At 36.0% G+C, this 20,000-nt stretch overlaps 1 protein-coding gene across 2 annotated transcripts in view; it reads right to left on the bottom strand.

Moving 5' to 3' along the window:
- LOC144975733 (uncharacterized) overlaps positions 1-20,000 on the bottom strand; it is a 117,175-nt gene that overhangs the window by 91,523 nt on the left and 5,652 nt on the right. For both annotated transcript variants that reach the window (XM_078919927.1, XM_078919926.1), the window contains exons 2-5: positions 17,155-17,379; positions 11,589-11,685; positions 10,852-10,940; positions 9,648-9,684 (exon numbers count right to left, since the gene is read on the bottom strand). In XM_078919927.1, coding sequence (XP_078776053.1) covers positions 9,648-9,684; positions 10,852-10,940; positions 11,589-11,685; positions 17,155-17,334 — 403 coding nt within the window. In that variant the 5' untranslated portion in view covers positions 17,335-17,379. The remainder of the gene's footprint in view (positions 1-9,647; positions 9,685-10,851; positions 10,941-11,588; positions 11,686-17,154; positions 17,380-20,000) is intronic.

Here is a 20,000-nt window from a genome sequence, read left to right as displayed (position 1 = left end):
TAGTCTTAACGGTTTTTGCCATTTTTTAATTCTAATTATTTCTGTAGGAAAACAAGAAGAGCATGTAGCGTAGCCATATAAACACTGGCATTTAATCGAAAGGTCTTGCGTCGTATCTTGGTTGAGTCAAAAACATGTTGTTTTTTTTTTCCCCGAGTTGACCCCAGTGTTTTGTGGTCTTGTTTTAAGACGGTGAGGTTTGAGATTTGTAGATCCTGAGTTCGAGTCCTCCTAGTTGTGGACGGCGCAATGAAAGACTTATATATAACACACATGTTCTCACCATAATTTACATGAGTAAGATGAGTCTCTGACAGGGAACCACAGTGTGTGTGTATGCACGTGTGTGTATGTGTCTGAGTGTGTGTATGCATGTTTGTGTATGTGTGTGCGTGTGTGTTTGTGTGTTTGTGTCTGCGCGTTGGATATGATTCTTGAAGTTAATTTCTGTTCATTTTGGTGTAGAAAAAATATAATTTCCCAAATGGAAAATAAACCAAAAAAAAAAAAACCCAAAAAACAAAACAAAAACCACCCCCCCCCCCCCCCCCAAAAAAAAAAATAAATAAAAAACCCCAACAAAAACCAAAAACATAAAAAAACAAGTAAATAACGCGAACTCCCGGTTTCTATAGCGTGAAACGGACAATATCAGTTGCTTGCTACCCCTTGGATAGGACGCTAGTCTATCCCAAAGTACCTTCTGCAGATCTTAGAGACCCAGCTACCCAATCTCTGCTGGGATAACAGGGGGGTCAGAAAAAATTATCGGCTGCACCCGGGATCGATCTCGGCCCCTTGCTCTACCAAATGACCCCCCTGTCTTCAATAAAATGAAGCAAACGATTTCTGTCTAAAACGTAAAAAAATGTATTTTGTCAAAGTATGGCCATGTGTGACAAAATGTCATTAGTCTTAACGGTTTTTGCCATTTTTTTAACTCTAATTATTTCTGTAGGAAAACAAGACGAGAAAGGAGCGTAGCCATATAAACACTGGCATTTAATCGAAAGGTCTTGCGTCGTATCTTGGTTGAGTCAAAAACATGCTGTTTTTTTTTTTATTTTCCCCGAGTTGACCCCAGTGTTTTGTGGTCTTGTTTTAAGACGGCGAGGTTTGAGATTTGTAGATCCTGAGTTCGAGTCCTCCTAGTTGTGGACGGCGCAATGAAAGACTTATATATAACACACATGTTCTCACCATTATTTACATGAGTAAGATGAGTATCTGACAGGCAACCACAGTGTGTGTGTATGCACGTGTGTGTATGTGTCTGAGTGTGTGTATGCATGTTTGTGTATGTGAGTGCGTGTGTGTTTGTGTGTTTGTGTCTATGCGTTGGATATGATTCTTGAAGATAATTTCTATTCATTTTGGTGTAGAAAAAATATAATTTCCCAAATGGAAAATAAACCAAAAAAAAAAAAAAAAAAAAAAAAAAATTAAAAAAAAAAAAAAACCAACAAAAACCAAAAACATAAAAAAAACAAGTAAATAACGCGAACTCCCGGTTTCTATAGCGTGAAACGGACAATATCAGTTGCTTGCTACCCCTTGGATAGGACGCTAGTCTATCCCAAAGTACCTTCTGGCAGATCTTAGAGACCCAGCTACCCAATCTCTGCTGGGATAACAGGGGGGTCAGAAAAAATTATCGGCTGCACCCGGGATCGATCTCGGCCCCTTGCTCTACCAAATGACCCCCTGTCTTCAATAAAATGAAGCAAACGATTTCTGTCTAAAACGTAAAAAAATGTATTTTGTCAAAGTATGGCCATGTGTGACAAAATCTCATTAGTCTTAACGGTTTTTGCCATTTTTTATTCTAATTATTTCTGTAGGAAAACAAGACGATAAAGTAGCGTAGCCATATAAACACTGGCATTTAATCGAAAGTTCTTGCGTCGTATCTTGGTTGAGTCAAAAACATGTTGTTTTTTTTTTCCCCGAGTTGACCCCAGTGTTTTGTGGTCTTGTTTTAAGACGGTGAGTTTTTGAGATTTGTAGATCCTGAGTTCGAGTCCTCCGAGTTGTGGACGGCGCAATGAAAGACTTATATATAACACACATGTTCTCACCATTATTTACATGAGTAAGATGAGTATCTGACAGGCAACCACAGTGTGTGTGTATGCCAGTGTGTGTATGTGTCTGAGTGTGTGTATGCATGTTTGTGTATGTGAGTGCGTGTGTGTTTGTGTGTTTGTGTCTATGCGTTGGATATGATTCTTGAAGATAATTTCTATTCATTTTGGTGTAGAAAAAATATAATTTCCCAAATGGAAAATAAACCAAAAAAAAAAAAAAAAAAAAAAAAAAAATTAAAAAAAAAAAAAACCAACAAAAACCAAAAACATAAAAAAAACAAGTAAATAACGCGAACTCCCGGTTTCTATAGCGTGAAACGGACAATATCAGTTGCTTGCTACCCCTTGGATAGGACGCTAGTCTATCCCAAAGTACCTTCTGGCAGATCTTAGAGACCCAGCTACCCAATCTCTGCTGGGATAACAGGGGGGTCAGAAAAAATTATCGGCTGCACCCGGGATCGATCTCGGCCCCTTGCTCTACCAAATGACCCCCCTGTCTTCAATAAAATGAAGCAAACGATTTCTGTCTAAAACGTAAAAAAATGTATTTTGTCAAAGTATGGCCATGTGTGACAAAATGTCATTAGTCTTAACGGTTTTTGCCATTTTTTTAACTCTAATTATTTCTGTAGGAAAACAAGACGAGAAAGGAGCGTAGCCATATAAACACTGGCATTTAATCGAAAGGTCTTGCGTCGTATCTTGGTTGAGTCAAAAACATGCTGTTTTTTTTTTATTTTCCCCGAGTTGACCCCAGTGTTTTGTGTGTCTTGTTTTAAGACGGCGAGGTTTGAGATTTGTAGATCCTGAGTTCGAGTCCTCCTAGTTGTGGACGGCGCAATGAAAGACTTATATATAACACACATGTTCTCACCATTATTTACATGAGTAAGATGAGTATCTGACAGGCAACCACAGTGTGTGTGTATGCACGTGTGTGTATGTGTCTGAGTGTGTGTATGCATGTTTGTGTATGTGAGTGCGTGTGTGTTTGTGTGTTTGTGTCTATGCGCTGGATATGATTCTTGAAGATAATTTCTATTCATTTTGGTGTAGAAAAAATATAATTTCCCAAATGGAAAATAAACCAAAAAAAAAAAAAAAAAAAAAAAAACCAACAAAAACCAAAAACATAAAAAAAAACAAGTAAATAACGCCAACTCCCGGTTTCTATAGCGTGAAACGGACAATATCAGTTGCTTGCTACCCCTTGGATAGGACGCTAGTCTATCCCAAAGTACCTTCTGGCAGATCTTAGAGACCCAGCTACCCAATCTCTGCTGGGATAACAGGGGGGTCAGAAAAAATTATCGGCTGCACCCGGGATCGATCTCGGCCCCTTGCTCTACCAAATGATCCCCCTGTCTTCAATAAAATGAAGCAAACGATTTCTGTCTAAAACGTAAAAAAATGTATTTTGTCAAAGTATGGCCATGTGTGACAAAATGTCATTAGTCTTAACGGTTTTTGCCATTTTTTTAACTCTAATTATTTCTGTAGGAAAACAAGACGAGAAAGGAGCGTAGCCATATAAACACTGGCATTTAATCGAAAGGTCTTGCGTCGTATCTTGGTTGAGTCAAAAACATGCTGTTTTTTTTTATTTTCCCCGAGTTGACCCCAGTGTTTTGTGGTCTTGTTTTAAGACGGCGAGGTTTGAGATTTGTAGATCCTGAGTTCGAGTCCTCCTAGTTGTGGACGGCGCAATGAAAGACTTATATATAACACACATGTTCTCACCATAATTTACATGAGTAAGATGAGTTTCTGACAGGCAACCACAGTGTGTGTGTATGCACGTGTGTGTATGTGTCTGAGTGTGTGTATGCATGTTTGTGTATGTGTGTGCGTGTGTGTTTGTGTGTTTGTGTCTATGCGTTGGATATGATTCTTGAAGTTAATTTCTATTCATTTTGGTGTAGAAAAAATATAATTTCCCAAATGGAATTTAAACCAAAACAAACGACCCAACCCCCCCCCCCCCCCCCCCCCCCCCTCCCAAAAAAAAAAAAAAAACAAAAAAAAAAAAAAAAAAAGAAAAAACAACAAAAAACAAAAAAACAACAAAAAACAAAACAAAAACAAAACACACAAAACAAAAATAAACAAACAAAAAAACAAAACAAAAATAAAACAAAAAACATAAACAAAACAAAACAAGTAAATAACGAGAATAAGTACTTTGACAGCGTGCTGTTGAAATCTACATCTGTTCTCTATTTGAACTAATTCTCCTTTATCTTACCTTTTCTTAGGTGCTTTAATTGTAATTCTAGAACTTTATACTATCCCATTTCTTCATTTTTACATATGACCTCGATGTGCTGCAAGCGCAGTAAAACCTTTTAAAAAAAACAAAGCAATTATATGTTCTATGCTCGTCCACTTTGTATTTATTTGTCTGTGTTTGTCTCAGTTATCCATGGTCTTTCCGAAGCTTGAGTAAAAATTACGTCTGTTCATGATTGTTCACGTCCGCCAACAATTTACAGTTGTCTGGGCTTTGATTATTTAAGATCTGGCCTTTTAAATGATTGATTTGTTTGTTTGATGGCTCTCTGTGTGTATTTGTGTATGTGTTTGTGTGTGTTTATGTGTGTGTTTTTTGTGTGTGTTTCAGTGTGTGAGAGAGAATGAGCTTATTTGAGCTTTTATATAAAAATATCTACTAAACTCTAGGGAGAGAGAGAGGTAGAGAGAGAGAGAGAGAGAGGGAGAGAGGGAGATAGATAGATAGATAGAGATATATAGATAGATAGAGAGAGAGAGAGAGAGAGAGAGAGAGGTGGGGGTGGGGAGAGAACTGTAAAGATATAATATTTATACATATAGATAGACAGATAAATAGAGAGAGAGGAAGAAAGAAAAGAAAAGAAGAGAGAGAGAGAGAGAGATAGAGAGAGTGAGAGAAAGAAAGAGAGAGCGAGAGAGAAAGAGAGATAGCGAGAGAGGGGGAGAGATGAGAGGTTTGATAGATATAGAATAATACAGATAGAGAGAGATAAAGAAAGGAAGAAAAAAAAAAAAAAAAGAGAGAGAGAGAGAGAGAGAGAGAGAGAGAGAGAGAGAGAAAACGAGAAAGAGATAGTGAGTGAGAGAGAGAGATAGAGAGAGAGAGAGAGAGAGAGAGAGAGAGAGAGAGAAAGAGAGAAAGAGAGGAAGGGATGTTTGTCTTAATGTGTTTGTGTGTGTATGTATGTGTGTGTGTGTGTGTGTGTGTGTGTGTTGCAGTGTACTCTTATATAACTCAATTAATTAGCCGGGGCTGAAAGGCTTGGGAATGCCCTGTATTTTGGGTAACACGTTTGGAAAGAAATTGAAGCTATTCTGCTGCTGATATAGAAAACCATTCTATCTATCCATAATTCCCTTATGATTATATTCATAATTTATGATCTTTAACTAGAATTATATCATCTTAAATTTCTAAATATTATTCTTGCCAACAGTTGAGGAAAACATCGGGGAAAAATTTCTAAGGGAATATTGGATTTAAATGGAGAGGTGATGATGATGATGATGATGATGATGATGATGATGATGATGATGATGATGATGATGATGATGATGATGATGATGATGATGATGATGATGGTGGTGGTGTTGAAGATAATGATGATGATGATAATGATGATGATGGTGATCAGGATGATGATGATGATGGTGATGATGTTGATGATGATGATGATTGTGATGACAATTATGATGCTTTTTCTGGATAAAGTATGATACTAAGAAAACCGCTCGGAAAAAGGAGGAAAATAGGAAATCAGGATTGAGAACATATCCAATAAAATGTGAATCATTGGCAAGAAGGGACTATTTTATATGCCCTTCAGTGTAACAACAGCATAATCAACTACTATCTCACATTCGCCTGATGGCCAATCCATTGTTTACTGTGATCACAATGTGGAAACCAGAAAAGTCCACATCGTTTACCTTCACTTTCCTAAAACTTTCAAAGAATATATCTCATCTCCTTTCACTGCAGAAATTCATTATTTTTTAATACACAATATACTCACTTATTTCAGCAACCCATCTGTTTTTCTCAACATCCGTAAAGCATTTCTTTTGTGCTGCCTAGCCAGACTCAGGAAAGAAACCCAAAGGGCAAACGAATGTTCTAATAGTTAAACTACAATATAATGACAATCTATCGAAAACTTTCCTACTCCTGAAAAACGTCCAGAACCACCCTTCTTATGTTCCACAAGATGCTCTGCAGTCCCTGGTCGGAAACACTGATGTAGAGCGTTTCTTGACCCCAGCCTGCTGGGCGCCACAAACTGCCTCTTCATAGTTTTAATTGAAATTCGACGGGCATTATAGTTCATTACGCTGACAGCAGCGATTTGTCAATTGGGTTGACCACGCAATTATCTCCCTTGGATAATGTGACACTTCGCGCACATATGCCAGTAACCTTTTGCACCCCCCCCCCCCCCCGTGTAACTCAGGCCTCACCTAGCAGCGGGCATTAAAATTGTTTAGGTGTAAGACACCTGGAGGACACGCCCATCACCACCCCTCTCATCATTATCGTAAAACAAAGTCACATAGAAATGGAACATAGGTTGCGTGGAAGATATAAGACACGTACCTTACAAGAATGATTCTCTTTGCAAAAATCTACTTGCCCAGGAAAGGACTTCCATTTATTATAATTGTGGTGTATTATTCTAAAATAAGGGGTGAGTGAAAATCACTGAGTTTATTTTCTGAACATTCTTTCTGATCTACCGACAACATTATCTGCCTCCTCTTACCTCAGTTTGTATACCTATGATGTTGATATCCATGCTATCACTATGACTTGGATACATGTAATTTGATCATTTATTACAATATCATTGTTTATCTAGACTAGTGTAGTTTTGTAATTCGTGAGTCCGGTGTACCTATCAATTGGTTACTTCATGCTATCTGGGCGTCATCATTATAATTATGTTACTTAAAATGTTCATAAGTCAATACTTATAACGTTCACGTAGTAGACTATTTTACTAAAATATTATTAGGCTTGTTTAGCCATTTGTACCATTTGTTACTAGATCTGACTTTAGACCCGTCTTAATTAAACAATATTCATATTCTAACATCAGACCTTCACTACTTTTAAATATAATGTGCAACACTTGATGTATATACCACTGTCTAAGGGCACACACTTCCCGCAGACAGGCCAAGAAAGTTTAACACGGAAAAATCTGAGGTCATGCCGTATAAAGTTATCACATGAAACCAGATTTCAATCCCTTCACTAGGAGGAGCAGTCCAACCTGACACCATTGCATCAACCCGGCACCCAACATTAAAGACCTGAGAAACGTCCAGACCGGCTAAGCACCACGGCTTCTACGAAGATAAGCTTCGTAAAAAAGGAGTGGCTTTGTTAAGTGCCCAACGATGTAAACCAGAAAATAAAGATTTGTAAATACGTACTTTAATAATATAAAACAATAAATCAGGCTTACATTGATTGTCAAATATAAGTGGGACTGGAACTTGTTTTTCTCCATTACTTATTTCACTCTGAAGGTTATATCTTTAGATGGATATACGAACCATTAACGAAAGCTGTTTAGTGTTACCGTGTATTATGTAACGGGGAAATTATAGGTTTTGAAGATCTCTATTCTATTAAATTATTCTTAACCAATAGGGCGATTCTATGAGTTGAGAAACTGACAACCTATGTAAAAGGCTCTAATTGTTTGGATAATTATCGCTTTACCCTCTCCTTACCAACTATAGGAAAATCGCCACATTCGTTACGATGCAGCCAATATTTTTCTTATTCAAATTTCTTTTGTACAGCATACAATTTAAATAAAATAACCAATGTGTTGTAGAGCATGTTTTGTTAAAGAAATTATGTATCACAAGAATTTACTGCTATTGTGTTTGGGTGATAAAAAATATTTTTTTTTGTTAGTTGGTGTGAAGTTTTGGGGAAAATCCTGAAAATAGCTGGGAAGGAGAGAGTTAATTTGTTCTTAAATAAAATTTAATCTCCACCGTAAATACCACATTACATTACAGAATACGCGAAAGTCTCTCTCAGTTTCGAGAAGACGACGTCCCGACCCCAAGGGGTAGTATTCTTACTAGTCGACCTTCTTCTCGTAAATGTCAGGAGTATCTCAGATTCTGACTTTAAGATAAAATGCACAAGCTTATTTTAAATGTCGTTCAGAAATCCTTAACATCAGTTGATTTTTTTATTATTTTCAGTTGAGAACCAGACAGAAGAATAGATAGGTCCGACGTGTACATATGCAGGTCTGTCATCCAAACGCAATTATGGTTTAGGATGCGAGGAGCGTGGAAGAGGCATCGTGGGAGAAGTGGTGAAGTAGCCTCGTTCTTTGTTACAATTTGTTTTTTTCAAGCTTTTACATTAATCAAAGTGAGGAGCCTTGTAGAGTCTGATCTAGGAAGAGATGAAGACCTGGATGAAGCAGATACAAAGATAGATGGATTCTGCTAATGCCCTGTGTTCCATGATCACGAAGAACGTCATTCATTCTAGTTACTGCCCCTTAAGGCCAAACACAGGGAGGATAAGAGGAGCGTGGAAGAGGGATCGTGTGAGAAGTGGTGAAATAGCCTCGTTCTTTGTTACAATTTGTTTTTTCAAGCTTTTACATTAATCTTTGTTCTTTTTTTTATTGACCTCAGCTTCTGCCAGCTAAATGACAAATGTTCAATTACATTATGCATGTTTGTGTCAATAAAACCAAATGAATAATTTGTTATATTTATAGAAACTTTACAAATTCTGCCGTAAAATGTCAAAACGCTTAAAAAATTTAGCCAGAAAATATTACATTACATTAGATTGATTGGAATGTCCCATAGTTTTTTGTCAATGTTTTAAATTAGAGATTTCTAAAGACTTTTAGGATTGAATCATGTTTAGTTTGTTGGAGTTTCCCGTAAACTAGTAAAATAATTTGATGTTAATGATTTCTGAGCGACATTTGAAATAGTCTTTTGCATTGCATCTTAAAGTCAGAATCTGAGATACTCGCTGAAATGAATCTATAAGACGTATTCTATAAGGAATTTCATGATTGAAGATTGGCTTTGCATGAATAGATTCTGTATAGAAAGGTTACTCAATTGTTACAGGAAATGTATAGAGAAAAGTAATCAGTTTATTGGTATAAACATAGAAGGAGTCACAATGCGTATTCACCTAACATAATAAACATAAAATACAGACTGAAGAAATGCACCCTACTTCAATATAAAACTAGAGCTTTTGTTCACGGGATCTATTCTTTGCTTTGCTTGGTATCCTCATGGCATATAATTCATAATATTACTAACGTTTCAACCAAAAACAGAGCAAAAATGAAAAGCAACAACCCAAAAAATAAACACAATGCAGACAAAAACAATACCCACGAATAACAACAATTCCCCCCCCCCCCCTAAAAAAACCCAACAAAAAACGAAAACAAATTCATATTTTAAAAAACAACAAACTAGAAACAGAAGACATTAACACCATATCATATACAGTTCACACTACGCAATACTCACCTTGAGCAGCAATGTAACCACCATCTGATGAATATCCCTGAAAAAAAATATTTGCGCGTAATATTTTGAAAGAACGAACATACAGGAATGTTGTTATCTATGTGGTCTTGTGGTATGACACTCGCTTTCGGATCGGAAGGTCCAGGGTTCGAGCCTCACGCTCGGCGCATAGTTGAGTACTTGGAGAAGGCTCTTTACTCACATTCTCTCACCGTACTCAGTTGTAAAATGAGTACCTGGCAGTTAACAGCGTTGTCTGTGTCCATAAAATTGTAATATCGCCGAACAGGCGTCATGTCCAATCCTTCATGTTAAATGTTGCTGTTGACCATGGACCCCTTGTAAAGCGCTTTGGGCACTTTTTGTGGATATTGCGCTATATAAAGCTCGATTTTGAGAGTTTGTGCCATCCCGACACAATACCGTATTGATACTGTGGGTCAGATAATATGTCTATTTAAAATTCCCAATAGAAGGAATCAAATTGAAGTCACTCAGCTCTGTGTTATTGATTTTAGACAACCAGTTAATGATTAGTTCTCACTAACTAAAACATGTCAATTAGACTATAAACGTTAATGTTATATGGACTCAAGACAGCAGCTACAACAAAGAAACAAGATAAAGAAGTTGAGGTGGCAGAAATGAGGATGTTGAGATGGTCACTTGGCTGGACAAGAAAAGATAAAGTGAGAAATGAACGAATTCGAGCTTTGACTGAACTGAAAATGTATCAATAAATATGATAGAAGATAGATTAAAATGGGTCGGACATGTAAAAAGACGAGAGAGGGAGTTCGTGGTAAGTGAAACTATTGGATATAGAATTAGCGGGAAAGAGGAAGAAGGGACGTCCAAAGACTAGATGGAGGGGTAAGGTAAAGCATGATCTGAAGGAACTTGGCCTGGAGGAAGATGATGCGTTGAACCGAGATGCATTTAGATGTGGCTGGATAAGCTGAAAGAAGAAGGAGGAGGAGGAGGAGGAGAAGAAGAAGAAGAAGAAGAAGAAGAAGAAGAAGAAGAAGAAGAAGAAGAAGAAGAAGAAGAAGAAGAAGAAGAAGAAGAAGAAGAAGAAGAAGAAGAGGAAGATTATAAACGTTAAATGTTGCACATAGATTCTGTGTGTTCGTACGTTATATCCGACTGGCGGATGTTGCGAGTATTGTTTCTAAACGCATAGCATCAGCAGGTTAGTTCTTACCCGAATGAAGCTGGCGTTGATGTAATCCTTATCTTCATTGACGATCTTGCCGTCATCGATATTGGTCAACACTACTCTGTTGTGGTCATCTGATTCACAGAAACAATATATATATATATATATATATATATATATATATATATATATATATATATATATATGTAAGAATATTTACATACACATTAACTAATATGCAGATCTCCACCTCCACCAACACCACCAACATGACCACGACCACCACCACACCCATCATCATGATCATTATCATCATATAATGATGATGATGATAATGATGATGATGATGAGGATGATGATTATGCTGATGATGAAGATGATGATGATGATGATGAGAATGATTATGATGATTATGATGATGATGATAATTATAATTATAATAATTATAATTCTAATGATTTTAATAATCATAATGATGATGCTGATGGAGATGATAATAATGAATAATGATACTACTAATAATACTACTGGTAATAATAATAATACTAATAAAATAATAATAATTATAATAATAGTAATAATAATCCTAATAATAATAATAATAATAATAATAATAATAATAATAATAATAATAATAATAATAATAATAATTAATAATAATAATAATAATAATAATAATAATATAATAATAATAATAATAATAATAATAATAATAATAATAATAATAATAATAATAATAATAATAATAATAATAATAATAATAAACAATAATAATAACTTACAAGGGATATGATCATTCCATCTGTTCTTACTGCTGACGGCCTCTGTACTGCCGACTGTCGTTGGAAATAATGGGGACCCTGCTGTGATGTTCAGTTGCTGAGGACGAAAAGTGAAAAGTTTACGACGAAAAATATATGATTTACGAAATGAGACTCGAGATAAATTTTCACTTATTTTGTATCATATCATCCTCTTGTGTTATAAACAATAATCATTTAACCCTCTCGTTACCAACCATAGGAAATATGAACCATGTCACATTCGTTACGATGTCACCAACATTTTTATCATTCCGATGTCTTTTGTACATCACAACATTTAAAGAAATTCTTATTTGTTATTACTATAAAAACTTGGCACTATGTTGAAGAACTCATTTCATTGAACAATTTTTGTATAAATGTATCTGTCTATATTCGGTTCCAGCTAAAAAATATATATATTTTTTATTGGGTGGGTGTGACGTTTTGGGGAAAATTCTGTAAGCGTCTACCAAGGAGAGAATTAAAATAGTTTGCAACTAACTTTGAAATTAAGAAAAACTGTTTAAAATATATAGATGTGGAAATAAGACCGAATCGTTTCATCCTGGAAATTTGTGAATACATTTGTGGCGACGAAGCTTAGCCCTCTCCTGACCACCTACAGAAAAATCGTCACATTTAGTTACGACACAATAAATATTTTTTTCTTATTCAGATTTATTTTGTACATCACAATGATCTTTGTTTAATTAATAAGAATATAAAGTTGTTTTGTAGATAACTTGTTTGAGTTTAACTCACTCAACCCTAACACCGACTATAATCGTTCTATAATCGGGGTTAATTTTACCCCATGCCTATTTATTACTTTTTTCTGAGACAAATTATGGGCGTAGTATCAAGGCTAATGCTTTTGATTTTTGTATGTTAATAGCAGTTGAATAAAACTGTCTATAACCATGCTCATTTTAAATACATTTTTTTCCTATTTTGAAAAGCAGCAAAAATCTCTAGGATTGGATGAGTTCAAACATCAATTTTACTGCTGGGTAAGCCTGGTATTTTGGGAAAATACTGAAAATGATCAGTAAGGAGAGAGTTAAATTGTGACTCAGCACCTTAGACTGTGGTCACATAGATGAAACCCCACGAGATGCTCAAGCTGTATTTTTCTTTGAGAGGAACTCATAATATATCTACATTGATTTGACCTTGGTCTCAAAACGGTATCATGTAATAATAATAATAATAATAATACACATTTATATAGCGCTCATTCTCGTGTAAAACACAAGCTCTGGGCACTTTACAATATAAATATCAATTTTAAGTGAAAAAAAAATAAAAAAATGAAATAATAACAACAATAACAATTCATAGCCAAATCAAGGATTCATATAGAGTCAAGAAAAACAAATACAGTAAAAATGTGTCTTGAGATTCTTTTTAAAAGTAGGTAAAGACTTGCACTCCCTCAGACCACGTGGTAGTTCATTCCAAATCTTGGGGCCGAAACAAGCAAACGATCTATCACCAAATTTTGTTCTTGATCTTTTTTCCGAAATTTTCGTTTGGTCATTACATGATCTTAAAGTGTAATTTTCAAATTTACACATGACCACGTGATCTGTGAGATATGCCGGTGCTATACCAGCCAAACACTTATAAACAAGACACGATGCTTTGTAATATGTGCGCTTTTCAATGGGCAACCAGTGGAGAGAGGCCAACAAAGGGGTTGCATGATCAAATTTTTTTTTGCCAAAAACTAATCTTGCTGCACTGTTTTGCAGTAGTTGCAATTGTTTAATAGAAGCCTGAGGCAAGTTGACAAGCAGCGAGTTACAATAGTCTAGTTTCGAAAAAAATGAGGGAAACAACCAATGTTTTACATGTTCCAATTGCAATATACTGACGGATCGAACTGATTTTCTTCAATTGAAAGTATAAAGATTTACAGAGAGCAGAAATGTGAGCTGACATTTTCATTTCTGAATCAAAGTAGACACCCAAATTTTTCACAGTCTTTGAAACTTTGATCTTTCACCCCCAATCAACACCTCAAGACCATCATTCACCTTCAACTGCCCTCTATTTCCCACAATCATCACTTCTGTTTTTGACTCATTCATTTTCAACTTGTTTGCATCCATCCACTCTTTCACATCCGTCACACATTCTTCCACACGTTTCACAATATTTTCGAGATTTTTAGTTTTATCAGTAGCATAAAGTTGCGTATCATCTGCATAGAGATGATAGCGCAGCCCATGACCAGTGATGACATTAGATAATGGAGAAGTATACAAAACAAAAAGAATTGGACCCAAAACAGAGCCTTGAGGAACACCAAAAGACAATGTATGTTGACGAGAAAGTTTATCTAAAATCATAACCTGTTGCTTTCTGCCATCTAAATAAGATTCAAACCACTGCAAGACAGTCCCAGACAAGCCAAAGGTTATATTAAGTCGTTTAATGAGAATACCGTGATCAATAGTATCAAACGCCGCCGAAAGGTCTAACAATGTCAGAAGAGAAACAGAACCTTTATCTAAAACATCAAGCAAATCACTCGCAACACAGCACAGAGCAGTTTCTGTGCTGTGGTAAGAACGATAAGCTGACTGAAATTTTTCCCATAGATTGTTTTCATGGAGATGTTGTGAAAGACGTCTGAGTACAACTTTTTCAAGGATTTTAGAAAGAAATGGCAGATTTGAGACGGGACGGTAGTTACTAAGGTCATTTACATTGAGATTTTGCTTTTTTATGAGAGGCTTTACAATTGCATGTTTATAGATATCTGGGACTTGTCCTGAGATAAGTGACTGATTTATAATATAAGTTATGCAAGGTAACAATTCAGGAAGACATAATTTCAAAATATTAGTTGGTAAAGGATCTAAATCACATGACTTCGAGGAAGATGAAAAAATTATTTTAGAAATTTCTTCTTCAGTTGTTTCTTTAAAACAAGAGAATCCCTGTGAACCCGAAAAAGGGTGGAAATTTATATCTTCATTTTGCACGAGGTCCAAATTGTTCCGAATTTTCGATATTTTTCCCGAAAAGAAATCTGAAAATGCATCCGGCTGCTTTTCTACCGGGATATTAGTGGGTAGACACATGCCCTTTTCTTCCCTAAAAGTTCCTTTGAAACAGAGAAAAATTCCTTAGTGTCCCTCACTGATGACAGTTTTGTGTTATAATAGTTTCTTTTTGCTCTTTTGCAGGTGGTTTTATACTTATGCTTTTTTGCTATATATATCAGCCGGTCAATCTCAAGGCCCGATTTTCTCCACGATGCCTCTGCATTCCTTTTTTCCCTTTTGGCAGTTTTTTCACTCTGGTTAAACCACGGAGACGGTTTCCTGGAATTTATTATTCTAGTTGTCTTTGGCGCATGCCTGTCGATGACGTTGCGCAGTACCTCGTCTGTTTTCTGTGCTGATGGTATATCCATTCTTCCTAGTTCCTCTGACAGATTGTTTTTGAAGGAACTAATGTCTATTTTTTTGGTATCCCTAGACACTATCTTGACTTTTTTTGCTTTCTCTTTGATGCATTTGAGAGTTGCCAGAATCAGATTGTGGTCTGAAATTTCTTTTTTGATATTTTTAATTGATTCAACAAGCGAGGGTGTGTCAATGATGAACCAGTCCAAGATGTGCCCCAATCTTTGAGTTGGAGAGGTCACTAACTGAGTGAGGCCATGTTCATTCAGCATATTTTTTATAATTTTAACGAGACTATTCTGATCAACATCAAACTGAATATTAAAATCGCCGATATAAATCTTTCGCTTATTTGATGTGTCTTTTGATACAAAATCTGAAAATTCGTCAGCAAAATCATTCTGTCTCAGTTTGTTCTTTTTGCTTGGGGGTGGTCTGTAGATACAAGTGATTAAAAATGAAATTTGAGGGTAGGTCAATGTGGTTTGGACACACTCGAAACTTTTGAACGAAATTGGCCTGTTTTGTATTTTAGACGAAAGAGCGTGTTTGTATATGATGGCGATCCCCCCTCCTGATCGTCCATTTCTTGGGAACGATTCCATCTTGTAGCCGGGAGGTGTCATTTCTTTCATTATAGGTTCATCACCGAACTGACGCAACCATGATTCAGTTATATATAGAATATCGATATCGTGTTGATCTATGACATCGATTATATCGAATGTCTTGTTTCTCGATGACTGTGCGTTAATATGGCCAATACAAATGTTATGATTTCCATGACTTGGTCTTGTGTCATTTGTCAATATTTTTGTTAACGTCTGTGGTGGTCGAGTTGAACGATGACAGTTCACTGGACGTCGCGGGACTGTTGTTTCAATTACATGTTGTTTACGTCGACCACCACGTTTACAGACAATCTTTTGTTGATTGTAATGGTGTTCACGTTTGAGGTCGGAATGTGTGTTTTCAATTTGTAAACAATAAAAGCGCAGGGTGAATAAAAGTCCAACGACAGCCGACAGTAAAAATTGGTTGTGAGACGAGTAAAAATGGCGGGGTCTTGGTGAAACATTGTAAAATAGTCCGAAACAATTTCGATAAAAATGATGTCAAAACCGTATAAAATATAATTAAAGCAATATCACAATGGTATCTTACGTGTTGTACAAAAATCCTTGAATAAAAATTGAATTGAAATAAGACGTGTAAATCCTTGAAATCGGTAAAAATTGAAGAGAAATGTCACAACAACAATAACACGTCTTGCCTGTTAGGCAACTACACACCGAAACGTATGTAGGCATAGATTCTCCTCTGAAAAGTGAATTCGGAATCCAACTGTTGAGAATATTACGAAATCTAATTTTTTAGCAATTTAAGAATAGGCTTCAACAGTCGTAACGTCACCACCCTCGTAATGACGCAAGGTAACTTAGTAACTGGCTCTAAACGATCAGAACAATGGCGGACACCCTTATGAAATATTTCTCCGACGAGCATAGAAGCGTATCCAGAGAAAAAAAAAACCCATTATAAATATGATAATGTTTTGACTTTTACACATTCTGATCACAAGACATATGAAAAGTACTAGCAAGCATGAAGAATAAAAAGTACCGATTTTTTGTTTAGAACCACGACGGCCGCCGTTGCTGGGCGACGTGATATCAGACTATTGAATCCAATCCTCTATTACAACGAATGGAAATTAACCTTAAATTGACTGTGAAAATTCAATAGATAATACAGCCCCGAGACAGTTTCATATTTGAGAACAGACAGAAAAAGAAATATAAAGTAATAATTTGAAGAAATGGTCGTGCTAGTAAATAGTAAAGGAAGGAAAAAAAAGTATAAGATGGTGAGGTTGATATTTATGGCGCTGATGGTGACGACGATTTTAGTGATGAAAATGTTATGTACATACATACCCATGAGGGATAATGAATTGGAGCCGTAAACCCCAATCAAAGTCAATGAGAAATCAAAAACGTCCATTAAGTGATTTTCATTGGTCAACGTTACAAAAATCACGTGACATGGATTGGAACAACCCCCCTCCCCTTTCACCCCAGAAAAGTCAAACAGATAGTAAAAAAATTCAGAAGACAAATTACCTTAAATTCAGCAGCGGCGTTGTTTTCAAGACTCTCTTGTGAAGTCATAAGCAACCCCATTTTGATTGAGTGTGATGATAAACGTCTTAGGGTATGAATCGACCTTGAACTTTCTCCATCGGAGTTCGTGGTAGACCTGCTCGCGTTAGAAAATCGTCTGTCCTTTGCGTCTGTAGTCATTTTTATATTTCTGTAAATTATCTTCTTTCAATATGTTGAGGAGTCCTGGCAAATAAACGTTATGAAAACATTATTTAAAACAGCAGATAAAATTGAGGCTTTTCCCAAAAAAAATCGTTTAAGTGATGCTCGCCACAAAATGCTCGGATACTTTGAGATTTCATACGTCATGCTCGGTAGAAAAAGAAAAAAACATTGTGATCTGTGACGAGTATTGTTTATGGTGAAGTGTAGAAATGCATGCGCTATAAAAAGTGTATATGAAAAGTAAAAAGTAGTCCTTCAGAGCCGCAAGACCCATGGAACCGGAGTTTATCCCGGTTTCTAGAGCGTGAAACGGACAATAACAATTGCTTGCTACCCTTTGGTCAGGACGTCTATCACAAAGTACTCTCCGACAGATCTAGCAGACCAAGCAACCCATTTACTGCCGGGTGGACAAGGGGTCGGAAAAAATCTCGACTGAACCCGGGATCGATCTCGGTCCCTTTGCGTGTGAAGCGAGTGGTCTACCAACTTAACTATCGGGATCACCGAGTACATAATGAGGCTGTACCAAAACATCTTTCGAGTGACGTTCAACACAAACATATTTAAATACTAAGCTATTTAGAAAAAAAAAAAACTATGCAAACAATTCGTTTTCATCAATTTATAACAGTTACATAATGTCAAATAAACAAACAAAAAAAAAAAAAAAAACTAGTGATCTAGCTCCAACAGAATGGCAGCAGCCTCTTATGGTTCTCACATTACTATATTATGACGATCGACCCAATCAGCAAAATCCGGTCCGCACTCGTGCACCGTCGCAGAATGGCAGAAATAGTTTCTCAAAGATTAAAAAAAATATGGACAAAGTATCAACTTTGTCCAACCTGTTTCGACCCTTAAAAAAGCTGTAACTGCTATAAATTTTGATGCTAGATCGTCAGTTTTTTTTATTTATTCTATTATTATTATTATTATTATTATTATTATTATTATTATTATTATTATTATTATTATTATTATTATTATTATTATTATTATTATTATTATATTATTATTATTATTATTATTATTATTATTATTATTATTATTATTATTATTATTATCATTATTTAACCCACTGAAATTGATGAAAGCGAAGTTTTTCTAAATCACTTCGGATTGGAGTATTTCTGTGGCAAACGTCATCAGGAAACCATTTTGACGCAGTCTCATCCGTATCACTTTTCTTTCGTTTCACAACAGTCGATACTCTCAATAGATTTGCATGCAATACGTTTCCCGTGTCTGTAGCAGAACGTATGGAATCACATTCAAAATTTATACTGTGCTGTTGTCTGTTAAACGCCCTAATATGTGACCCTTAGATAGTCTCAAAAAGTATCATATCGGGCGGGATGAATCGGACCCGCAAAAACTAGTATACAACTGATATGGTAATAAATCCGACCTTTTGAGTCTTTTCAATGTAAGAAGGTGTTTTGCTTCTCCAACACGACGCATACAAGTTTACACCCAAGTTGTTTTTTTTTTCGTTTGTGTCTATAAAAAATGAAATTGCTAGGTCTATGAACTCACATTCACAATTCATACTGTGATTGTGTCTGTTAAGCGCCCGTATATACTAACAATGTTAAGACAAATACTCTTTAACGACCATTGATAGGTAAACATTAAAAAATGAAATTTTTTATAGAGCAATATCCACTAAACGTGCTCAAAGCGGTTTACAAGAGGTTCCTGGCCAACAACAACACTTAACGTGTAGGACGAAACATGACGCCTGTTAGGCGATATTACATTATATCCCGACCAGAGACAACGCTGTTGACTGCCAGATACTCATTTTACACCTGAGTGCGATAAGAGAATGTGAGTATAGAGCCTTTTCCAAGGACTGAACTATGCGCCGAGGCTCGAACCCAGGACCGTCCGATCCGAAAGCGAGTGTCATACCACAAGAACACATAGCCGCACCAAAAAAAAAAAAAAAAAAAAAAAAAAAAAATTCAATTTTTTGCACCGAACACATAATCCCAACATATTACCACTTTGGGACGAAGGGATTTTACTATGCTAACAAGTTTAAAACAAATAAATATACTATATCGGCCATTGCCAGGACCCATGAAATCACATTCAAATTCATACGGTGCTGGTGTCTGTTAAGCGCCCTTATATGCTAACACTTTTAAAACAAATACACTTTACACAAACATTGCTAGGTTTTTGAACTCACATTTACAATTCATACTGTGATTGTGTCTGTAAAGCACCCTTATTTGTCATAAAATTCAAAACAAATAATATACTTTACTAACGATTGCTAGGTCTATGAACTCACATTCACAATTCATACTGTGATTGTGTCTGTTAAGCGCCCTTATATACTAACAATGTTAAGACAAATACTCTTTAACGACCATTGATAGGTAAACATTAAAAAATGAAATTTTTTATAGAGCAATATCCACTAAACGTGCTCAAAGCGGTTTACAAGAGGTTCCTGGCCAACAACAACACTTAACGTGTAGGACGAAACATGACGCCTGTTAGGCGATATTACATTATATCCCGACCAGAGACAACGCTGTTGACTGCCAGATACTCATTTTACACCTGAGTGCGATAAGAGAATGTGAGTATAGAGCCTTTTCCAAGGACTGAACTATGCG

Source organism: Berghia stephanieae, chromosome 6 (assembly GCF_034508935.2).
Source record: "Berghia stephanieae isolate SIO BIC M18660-M18661 chromosome 6, UCSD_Bste_1.3, whole genome shotgun sequence".
Classification (NCBI taxonomy): domain Eukaryota; kingdom Metazoa; phylum Mollusca; class Gastropoda; order Nudibranchia; family Aeolidiidae; genus Berghia; species Berghia stephanieae.
Note: the sequence above shows the minus strand (reverse complement) of the source record. Positions and strands in the feature narration are given on the sequence as shown.